Genomic DNA, 11128 nt, shown 5'->3' with positions numbered 1-11128 from the left:
CCCGTGATGACATTGTCACCGGTACCTTATCTGGATGGCACAGACACAGGCTTTCCCAGGGGAAGAACATGCTTTCTCATGTAATTTAGAGCGTCCAGAGGCTAATCTCTGGCTCAGCTGCTGCTGTCCTGCTTCACTGCTCTTGCACCAGGCTGACATGACTCAGCATCTCTTATCAATCAAGGAGAACAAGCACTGATACTGATGAAGGCCCAGATGTGACAGTTCCCATCCCCACCACCCTGCAGATGATAGCATCCAACCAAGCTGCTTCAAACTAACAGGGCAGTGATAAAGCTGGGTAGCAGCAGTCAATAAGGTGACAAATATCTGTGTGTCTGATGGTTAGTGTAGGGGCCGGGAAGTCAGGTTCTGTTCTTGGCTCTGCCACTGACTCATTATGTAACGCTGTCAAACTCAGTCTCTGTGTCTCAGGTTACCCCTCTATAAATGGATAAGCCCTGATCCAAGGTCCATCCATCCTAATGGAAAATCTTGTATTAACTTCAGTGGGCTTTGGATCAGGCCCATTATTAGAGCTGACTGACATATTTTCACCAAAATTTTTTTTTGATGAAAAATGGCTTTTAACCAAAAAAAAAGTTTATGCAAAACTTGCATTTTAGTCAAAGCTGTCCAGCTTTTCAATGGAACAAACTGAAATCTGTTTTTTAATCTTTTTTTGGTTTTGCATTGCTACAATTTTCTAGTTTTACAAGGTTTTTATTGAAAATTTGTATGGGGAAATTACAAAAAATAAAAATGAAATATTAGCATTTTTGACCAGCTCCCCAAGGTGTATTGTGAATCTTACTTTAGGTGATTGCTTGTAAAAGGCTTTGAAGTCTGTTCAGGCAGCATAAAGGGACATCCAATGGAGGGACACAACTCTCAGGGAATGCCCCCACTCAGAGGGCCTGCCTGGCCAGTATAGAGCTGCTAAGGGCTCCACACTGTCTCTATTCCTAGACCCTAGCACATGGGAGGATCAGGGGCCTGGCTAGTGTGCACTATATTATGGTTATGCTCTGCTTCTTTAGAAAGCAGAGCACAAATTCTACGAGCCCTGAGGATAACGTACACCCATAAAGTTTGCAGACAATACCAAGCTGGGAGGGGTTATAAGTGCTTTGGAGGATAGGATTAAAATTCAAAATGATCTGGACAAACTGGAGAAATGGTCTGAAGTAAATAGGCTGAAATTCAATAAGGACAAATGCAAAGTATTCCACTTAGGAAGGCGCAATCAGTTGCACACATACAAAATGGGAAATGACTGCCTAGGAAGGAGTACTGTGGAAAGGGATCTGGGGCTCATAGTGGATCATAAGCTACATATGAGTCAACAGTGTAACGTTGTCGCAAAAAAAGCAAACCTCATTCTGGGATTTATTAGCTGGAGTATTGTAAGCAAGACATGAGAAGTAATTCTTCTGCTTTACTCTGCGCTGATTAGGCCTCAACTGGAGCGTTGTGTCTAGTTCTCAGTGCCACATTTCAAGAAAGATGTGGACAAATTGGAGAAAGTCCAGAGAAGTGCAATAAAAAAATGATTAAAGGTCTAGAAAACATGACCTATGAAGGAAGACTGAAAAAATTGGGTTTGTTTAGTCTGGAGAAGAAATGACTAAGAGGGGACAGGATAATAGTTTTCAAGTACATAAAAGATTGTTATAAGGAGGAGGGAGAAAAATTGATCTTAACCTCTGAGAACTGGGCAAGAAGCAATGGACTTAAATTTCTGCAAGGGCGGTTTAGGTTGGACATTAGGAAAAGCTTCCTAATTGTCAGGGTGGTTAAGACTGGAATAATTGCCTAGAGAGGTTGTGGAATCTCCATCATTGGGGATTTTTAAGAGCAGGTTGGACAAACATCTGTCAGAGATGGTCTAGATAATACTTAGTCCCGCCTTGAGTGCAGGCGACTGGGCTAGATGATCTCTCAAGGTCCCTTCCACTTCTGTGATGCTATGATAATTACAATCCTGTATTTGATAAAGAGAAAAGACCATATAGCATGGAAAACCTTTTCTCTATGTGGTTACCCATTGTCAAGAGAGAAGGCAAAGTCTTAAAACTGCTACCTTAATTCTTCCTTCTTTCTAGTTAAACATAATATTTAGAGTAATGGCAGCCAATAAACATGCATTACAATCTATATACAGTATAGGTAATTGATGAATGTAACTAATTTGCCGTTTTGATTCATACAGATATCTCCATTAAAATACTTAATCCAGATATATGACTTAAAAGATTTCTATTCCTATTTCTGTCCATAATTCGAGGATCAATGCCAAAGTTCACCTTTGTAGTAAAGCTTGCCCCCACTCAGGCCAGTTCAGCAACACACGAGTAATTTCACTGTAGTACCTTTCGGAATTGGGACCTAATTCTTTAGTGGTTTAGGTTGCAGTGGTTTAAAAGGTCCTATCCTGCTCCCACTGAAGTCAGTGCGAGTTTTATTGATCTGAATGGGAGCAAGACTGGGCCTTGTACTCCCAAACATAGGCCCAGATCCTACAGTTCAGTGCCGTATGTGAAGAAAAGCCCTTAGATGCTTTTGAAAATTTTACCCATAGTCTGTAGTCAGGCAAAATTCCTATTAAGTTCAAATGGAATCTTCTGTGTGTGATTGAAGAGCAGGCCTTAAATTTATAGCAGTACAATATAACTAAATTCATGAACTGCTTTGGTCATTGAGTGAAAGAAATTTTTCAGAGAAGGGGAAACTTTTTGAGGGAAGCGTTCTGAATATTTGATGTATGATTTAAAGTGTCTTGCCATCTGCCTGGGTGTTGCATAATTATCAGAATGGTACATTCGTTGACAGGTTAACATGACTTGTGGATGGGGGTAAGCAGTAGATATGATACATCTCGAATTTAGTAAGGTTTTTGATAACTGTCTCACACGACCTTCTCGTAAACAAACTAGGGCAGCGTAGCATAGGTGGACAAGTGATTGCAAAATTGTACTGGAGAAGTTCCTTAGTGGGTTCATAGTAAAGCTGGAAGAGCATATCGAGTGGGGGGCATCTCAGGGATCTGTCCTGGTTCCAGTTCTATTCAATATCTTCCAAAATGATTTGGATAATGGCATCGAGAGTACCCTTACAAAGTTTGCACATGATACCAAGCGGGGAGGGGTTGCAAATATTTTGGAAAATAGGATTAGACTTCAAAATAGATCTTGACAAATTGGAGAAATGGTCTGAAATAAATAGGATGAAATTCAGTAAGGACAGATGCAAAGTACTGCACTTATGAAGGACGAATCAGTTGCACAAATACAAAATGGGAAATGACTGCCTAGGAAGGAGGACTGCAGAAAAGAATATGAGGGCTATATATGAATCATCAGCATAATACTGTTATAAAAAACTTATCTTTTTGGAATGTATTATCAGTAGTGTTGAAAGCAAGATGCAGGAATTCTTTCCACTCTACTCAGCACTGACTGGGCTTCAACTAGAGCAGGGGTAGGCAACCTACGGCACAGGTGCCAAAGTTGGCACATGAGCTGATTTATGACCCCACGGCCCGGGGTCCTGGCCACCAGTCGCGGGCTCTGCTTTTAATATATTTAAATGAAGCTTCTTAAACATTTTAAAAGCCTTAATTACTTACATAAAATAGGTTAGTTAATATAAGACTAATAGAAAAGACCTTCGAAAACGTTAAAAATGTATACGGCACGGAGAAAACCTTAAACAGTTCAGGACAATGAAGACCTCAGGCCACCACTTTGAAATTGCCATGACTCTAACAAGAGCATGTGTCCATTCGGGCAACACACATTGGGAGATTGGAGAAGCAAGAGAGACAACCAAAAAGATTAAGGTGTGAAAAACATGAACGTATGAAGAAAAATGAAAAAAAAGGCGTTGAGTCTGGAGAAAGACGATGAAGGACTAACAGTCCACAGAGGTAAAAAGTGACAAACAGGAAGGATAAGTTGTCTCATTTAACCGTGATTGCAGACAAGAATAATGAGCAAATTGCAGCAAGAGAGATTAGTAGGCATTTAGAAACAACTCCTAGAGGTATAGCAGGATAACCGGGATTGTGGAATCCGCACTGAGGCAAGTATTCAAGGGAGCTGTGTGTGACCACTGGATCTGTAAAAGCAGAAGTGGGTATTCACCCACAAAAGCCATAAATCCAAACATCCTGTTAGTCTATAAGGTGCCACAGACGCTCTGCTTGCTTTTTCCATCAGGAGGTTTATAACCAGGTAAGACAACGGCGCCGAGGGTTTGAGTAATACTTGCCTGTCAGTGCAGAGACGATTAGACTCCACATCGCGCTGCCCTTCCAGTCCAAATTCTATGATCGATCGCTGTATTAACGCTTTAAAACCAAAATCAATGAAACATTCTCACTCAGTTGCGAAAAGACAACAAAATGTAGGATAGGTGTGACGAGGTAGAAAACACATCCTATATGCTGATCCACTATCAGTCTATGCTGTTCTCCTCTAACATAATTACGCTCTTTCTGCAAAGATAACACAGTGAATATGGCAAAGTCCTAACTATATTTTCATTTATTACAGAATACTGTAAAGTAGCTCCGTAGTAGACATGAAAGTATACCGGTTAAATTTAAATTAACTGCAGAATTGTCAAAATAATGCAATAAAGTAGCATTTGTGCGGTCTTTCTTGTTTGCTGATGCACAAATCTGTGATTGCAATAGACTGTAGTTGAGTTCTAAGGGTGCCCCATGGATTGATAAATGTGTCAACAGAAATAACAGTACAGAACCAGTTTCGGCTTAATTTGTAGTGCTAGAATCAGGATGAACACACAGACTCAGTGTAGTTATCTAGATTTATGTCCATTGTCCTCTCTCAAACTCCCTACGCATCAATTGAGATACCCACCAGAACTTAAGTGCTTCAATACAGTAGTTCTTTCGCGCTGATTGGAGTCTGAGGCATGACTGTAAAAAGTATGGTGTTATTTTCCTGCAACTGCAGCTTTTATTATTTTTAGTCAAATTTGTTGCAAGTGCTTGAGAGAATTCTTCAGAAGCTTTAGGCTACAACGCATGTACTTCGCTAGGACAGACTGGTAAGTATCGCGAGTGTAAAAAGTGCTGTGATGGAAAACGTGTTGTGAAAGAAATAATTCTGTTCTTGGCTAGATTTTGAAATGCTCGTGTGGGAAAACTAGCTTGTTAAGGGTTTTTTTTAAATGTGGCTTTTTCTGTTTTGTTAGGGCTGAGGTGAGAGCATTTTGAATAACATTGCTAATTCTTGGTGCCCTGGATACCCGCTCCCACGCTTGGATAAGTGTCTGAATTTCTGTTTCATGACGTCCTTGTTGTTGTATCTTTATATCTGTAATGGAAATCCTGATCTGCATTTAGTATAGTCATTGCCTCATTTGAATTTGATAAACAAAGATATGCTTTTCAGTTGGCTTACTTGCACGTGTAGGTATGAAATCAGGTAGCATAAATTACGTCCATGATAAGGATCATCTCTCTAAGTGCTCTCTCAATCATTTAAGTAGCTTGGTTTTCCTTTTCAGCTTGATTAATAAGTAGGGCTTGCCTTTTTTCTTTGTCTTTAATTGATGTCTGGTCCTTATATATAGAAAATTGTGTTAAAAGAATTAAGGAAAAGTTCCGAACCATTCTTTGCCCTTTACTTCCCCTTATTCCATCACCTAAAAATGGTTGTAAAGCACTAACACTAGTTTCAAAGCGCAGGTCTGGAAAATCTTACACATGATGGGTACAGCCGACCAGCCCGGATTAATCCCGAGACTCTGCAGTGGTCCTTGAAAGAGCACAAGAAAGGAAAACGAAGAACAGAGTTTCAAAGGGAAGTTTTCCTACTTGGAGATTTAGAAGAAAGTAGAGATCTCCTTGACCCCAAGGGTAAGCAGTATACATGTAGAGGATGCTTGACCTCGGCCATGTAACATGATCCTTGTTTCCATGAGCTAAGGCGGTTCCCTACCTTGCTTCCTCTCAGATCAAGACTTATCCCTGTTATGGGATAGGGTTGTCTTCCTTCTGCCCCCTAGCACCCCACAAATAGCTGCATATTATTATTAAAGCCAATAGTCCCCAAACACTTACTCCATGCTCACTGATTTTCATGAAGTGAGTATGGGAAATGCCAAACCTGTATGATGACAGGTGTGTTTTATCTAGTGCACTATAACATTAAACCATTCCGGATTTGAAGGCTAGAGGGTCTTGTCACTTGTTACTGCCTGAAATGATAGTGATAAAAATTGGTTTTACGTGAAACCCTATTGTACTTGGATAGCTGCCTTATAAGTAGCAAACCTTTTTTTTTTTTGAACAGAAGCCGTCAGTCATTAAAAGTTAGAGAGCACAACGTCTTTGGTCCTTATGTAGATGGACTATCTAAACTGGCTGTCGCCAGCTACAAGGTAAGGGACAATTTTAGGGACGGAATAGATTTTGAAACTGATAATTCTTGTAGTCGCTGCTCAAGTGTTTATGGTCGTGAGATTATTTTTATATCATGTTTCTGTAATTAAGGGATTAAGAGAGAATATGCTTAAAGAAATCCTTTATGAAAGTCCTAAACATGTGAGTACTGCTCTTACCACCTAACATAGGGAAGAGAGAGAAAAAAAAAGAGGAAATGGGAGATTTACAAGGCTGGTTTAATAGTTCTTCCTTACTGCAACCTTAACTTGTAGTCTCAGTAACATAGGCTATACAAACAAAAACAGTTTGGACTTGTAACAGGCTCACAGAAAAGGTTGGTGCATTGCCTTTGCTGGAGAAAGTAAAGACCAGATACCCAGCTATGTGCTTTGAGGCTTGGTTAGGTCATTTCATCTCTCTGTACCTCCATTTCCTCAGATGGGAACACAGGATTAACTAGTTAGTATTTGTAAAGCACTTAAGATCCTTGGATGGAATGTACTAAATAAAGGAAGAGTATTATTGATAATCATGTAGCAACCCTGTGTTCAACCTAAGTAACTCGAATTCTAAGGATTGTGCAGCAATCGTGAAGCTATTTGATATGCTGTCAGAAAAGCTAGTAAATATAAGATGGAATAACAGAACTCTTATGCCTCTAAGCAGACACATTTACAATGCAGAGGTTGGTTCATGAGTACTGTTATGAGCACCCTGTTAATTCTTCCAGTCCTTACTAACTAGTTTCTATAAATAAAATTATTTCATGTACGTTTTCCATACACACTACACAGCGGTCTTGCAAAATTCCACACACAAAGCGCAGGAAAGCATTGTGGTTTTGTTTTGCTTTTTCCTTCCTCAGCATCATCCTGCTAAAGGTTAGGTGAATAGATTTTGTGTAGGGGCAGAAAGTCTGTGACCATTTTGTAAGATTGACGTACAACATGCAGCTCCTATGCCTCAGTGTCTCTGAGGCCACTGATGAATTATGGCATTCTAGGACTTCCCAAGCTTTTGTCCAGGAGAGAAACATCATAACCTGTTCTGTTGATTGTTTTGCATTTATAAAATTTAATGTTCTAGGCATGAATTAAAATGCATGTTAATGAAAAGCTCTAACTACTGAGTGAACTAAAATGCTGCAGTATTGGGGGGAGGGATAGCTCAGTGGTTTGAGCATTGGCCTGCTAAACCCAGGGTTGTGAGTTCAATCTTTGAGGGGGCCACTCAGTGATCTGCGCCAAAAATCTGTCTGGGGATTGGTCCTGCAAAGCAGGGGGTTGGACTAGATAACCTCCTGAGGTACCTTCCAACCCTAATGTTCTATGATTTCACAAGTGAAATTCCATTTTACTTTGTTCATTGCAGTAAATTAATGTTTTGTTCAGCCAGCCAACCAATAAAAAGGAATACAGTATCCTCCACCTTGAGACCCAAATAAAGTTAATGGATAACATACAAATGGTGATGTTGTTTAAATTGAGTTAGGCTTAGTGACTGTTTACTGCTTACTCTTTAACTTAAAATAGCACAATATTGTGATTTAATCTTTAGAGACTTAAAAAAAAAAAATCAAACCCAGGGAGAAAGTTGTTTATTTAACAAAATTATATTTACTATCTATTGAAATAGTTTAGTGAAAGCAATGTTTGTGCAGATAGTGCCTAGTACATATTATTAAAGGCCTTACAATTTTATTTAGGACATAGAGTCTTTGATGTCAGAGGGTAACAAATCTCGAACAGTGGCTTCAACCAATATGAATGAAGAGAGCAGTCGGTCACATGCAGTCTTCAAGATCATCCTCACACACACACTGTATGATGTACAATCAGGGGTAAGTAATAGTGGGAGATTTGCAGGTAGAGACTTTGACCTCTGATGTCTAATCCAAGCTACAGATTCTAATCATGGCTTCTGTAATGTTTCAATAGACTGCTGTGCTTGTGCACATATGTAGTGAAGCTAGGTTTTTGTAGATGTTTTGATGGACATGTAAGATTGAAATGTGGCTTTTGAAATGCAATGATATAAGGATGCAAGCCCAAAGCTGCAGTAGATTTCATGAGGATTCCTCAATCCTAATATCTGAAGCAATAAAACATGTATTTTAAAACAAGAGTTTGTAATGTAGATTTGGGGGCTAGATGGAAAGTAAAACTTCTGCAAAACTGACTCAGTATCCTCCAGATCCCTCCTTAAAGCACCCCTTTGCCACGGTGCCTATAGAAAGCTTGACAGTGGTCAGGCTCCTGATGTGCTGAAACCGATGCCTATCACACTAACCAGTATTGTCTGTTTTCTTGTACTTGCCTATTGGTCAGTCTGTATCCATCTGCTGCCTCTTTTCTTATATTCAGATTGTAATCTCTTTGGGCACAGACTCTTGTTTTGTGCTGTTTGTACTGCACCTAACACAGTGGGGTCCTGTTCCATGACTGGGGCTCCTAAGTGCTACAGTAATACTAATGTAATCATAATATTGTGGTGGGAGATCCCACCTAGTCTCCGCGTTCTGCGCTCTATCCCTTCTCTCTAACTATGCTCTTTATCCTGTGGGCAAGACCTTTTTGGCTGTTCTTCTTCCTCTTTGTGGGCCGCTTTCTTCCTGTAGGCTATTTCTGCATTAAATTAGTTCCATCCGTCTCCTATGTTCATGTCTCTTCTGTGGCTTTGCTAGCCTCGCTCGTTCCTAGTTTAATATGGCTTCCTGGAACTTATTTTCCTGTCTTCTTTGTCTGACGGTGGCTTGCCCTCTGAAGCTTACCCAACGGGAATGCTGCAGCTCAAGGCTGCTTTCCTCAAGGGCGCTGGGTTAACAGAGATTTTCTACAAGGGCAATTTAGCTATACCTAAACAAGGTAGAAAGAAAAAACCAATTCACTTATGTAAATGCCTGTTTGCTGGTAGTCTGCTGGCTCACAGCCTGAACCTCCTAGCTTTAACAAGACACCCTTTTAAAAATTGGAACACCGTCTTCCTTTTCCCAGGCTGCATCTCAAGCAGCCAGAAAGGAGGAAAAAAACTCAAATGGCTTTTTGGTCCATCAGAAATCCCACACGTATCATCCATACGACCTCCGGCAGCGGGTATCTATTGCGGTTCCCGACTTTGAACTTTTAGCTTGCCAAAAGTGGGGACCCGCACTGTGTACCCTTCTAGGACTGTAATTCCTAGCTTAGATCTGATAGCGCTGCCACCAGCCCAAAAAATAGTGTTTTGGTGCCACCACTTCCTGTCGCCCAAAATCTTCCCTGGGGAACCCAAGACCCAAACCCCTGGTCTTAAAACACAAGAGAAAGAAACCATTCCCTCCTCTTCCCACTCGCCCAGACTTTTCCCCTCCCTGGGTTACCCTGAGAGTTCACAGGACAGCATCGATTCCAACTCCTTAGGATCTTAAAAAGAGGATATTAACCTTCCCCTCTCAGGCGTTTTCCCCCCCACAATCCCCTGGTGACGTTAGAGTACCAATCCCTTGGGTCTTAAACAAGGGGAAAAAACAGGGAAATCTAATCAACAGCTGCTAGGTTTGTGTTCTTTATCAAAAAAAGCTCTTTCATTAAAGAAAAGAAAAAGTAAAAATTATCTCTGTAAAACCAGCGAGATGGAAATGTTTACAGGGTCTTAGCTCATCCATAGCCTCAGAGGGACTGGTCCTCCCCCAGCCTAAGGATACAAGTTTACAGCAAACAGAGGGAGATCTGATCCAGCAAAATACACATTCATCATAAGTTAAGAAAACCAAACATAAGACGTAATCCCCTTTTCTAGCTAGTACTATACTATTGTTAGGAAACATGAGATTTGTTTCATAGATTGGAGAAAGACCTGGAATGCCACGGTCTGACCCCTCTTAGCCCAAGAGGAACAACGAACAAAAGAAACAGACAAAGACTTCCCGGCACCAAGATTTGAAAGTGTCTGCCCCCATTGGTCCTCTGGTCAGTGTCACCTATGTTTACTAGCTTCTTAACCTTTTAGCATGGTAAGACAGAGACATGTTAACCCTTAACCATCTGTTATGCAGCCCAGTCTCCCCAATTTATCAAATATCCCTTTGAATTTCGCTTTACCTATCATTCATGAAGTGTTTTGCACAACCTCACTCAGCTTGTGTTATCTGAAAATTTGAGTCAGTATGCTCTCTATTCCTACATCTGAATATTATTTACTGATTGGACTGGGACTGATAAGCTCACAAACTCCTTTGTCTCAGGACTCGGTTCTATCCGATTATTTTGTATTTGCCTTAGAAAGGGCCACAGGCCTACCACAGGGCTAACCAGGAAAAAGATAAATGTAGCGTTTAATAAGAATTAACCAACATTATTTAAGTTTGTCTTCAAGAAGTCTCTCAAATTTTTGTTATTTTTTCAGTGTGTACAATTTGTATGCGGGGACGTCCTCTGCTAGGTTTCTCATTCAAAAACAGTAAACAAACAATAAAAGAAAGAAAAGTATTCCTAACTCGAGAAGGTGAAATTCTTTGCCAACATGTTTCGAGCAAACATACATTTGGAATAGTGCCATGAAAAAGTTACAGACCTGAAATCTGTCATAACCTGTACAAGGTCGCTTTCATTCTCGAAGTACTACCATACAAAATATCTCCATCAAATATTTCCGTAAAGGACCAAAGCCAGTTTTACTTCAAACACTCTTCCAACACTTCAGTTTCCCCCTGCATTCCCATTTAACCCCCAG

The 11128-nt window shown here is 40.3% G+C and overlaps 2 protein-coding genes across 2 annotated transcripts in view; both read left to right on the top strand.

Annotated features, from left to right (window-relative positions):
* The window catches only part of LOC116828912 (kinesin-like protein KIF13B), a 101166-nt gene extending 95276 nt beyond the window's left edge, over positions 1 to 5890 (top strand). Inside the window, exons 5-6 of the mRNA XM_075063592.1 lie at positions 4999 to 5076; positions 5720 to 5890. Coding sequence (XP_074919693.1) covers positions 4999 to 5021 — 23 coding nt within the window. The 3' untranslated portion in view covers positions 5022 to 5076; positions 5720 to 5890. The remainder of the gene's footprint in view (positions 1 to 4998; positions 5077 to 5719) is intronic.
* A 441-nt stretch (positions 5891 to 6331) lies between these two features.
* The window catches only part of KIF13B (kinesin family member 13B), a 163615-nt gene continuing 158818 nt past the window's right edge, over positions 6332 to 11128 (top strand). Inside the window, exons 1-2 of the mRNA XM_075063590.1 lie at positions 6332 to 6414; positions 8124 to 8258. Coding sequence (XP_074919691.1) covers positions 8139 to 8258 — 120 coding nt within the window. The 5' untranslated portion in view covers positions 6332 to 6414; positions 8124 to 8138. The remainder of the gene's footprint in view (positions 6415 to 8123; positions 8259 to 11128) is intronic.

This window comes from Chelonoidis abingdonii, chromosome 3 (genome assembly GCF_003597395.2).
Source record: "Chelonoidis abingdonii isolate Lonesome George chromosome 3, CheloAbing_2.0, whole genome shotgun sequence".
Lineage (NCBI taxonomy): Eukaryota > Metazoa > Chordata > Testudines > Testudinidae > Chelonoidis > Chelonoidis abingdonii.
The sequence above is the reverse complement of the archived record's forward strand: the minus strand, read 5'-3'. Positions and strand labels throughout refer to the sequence as shown.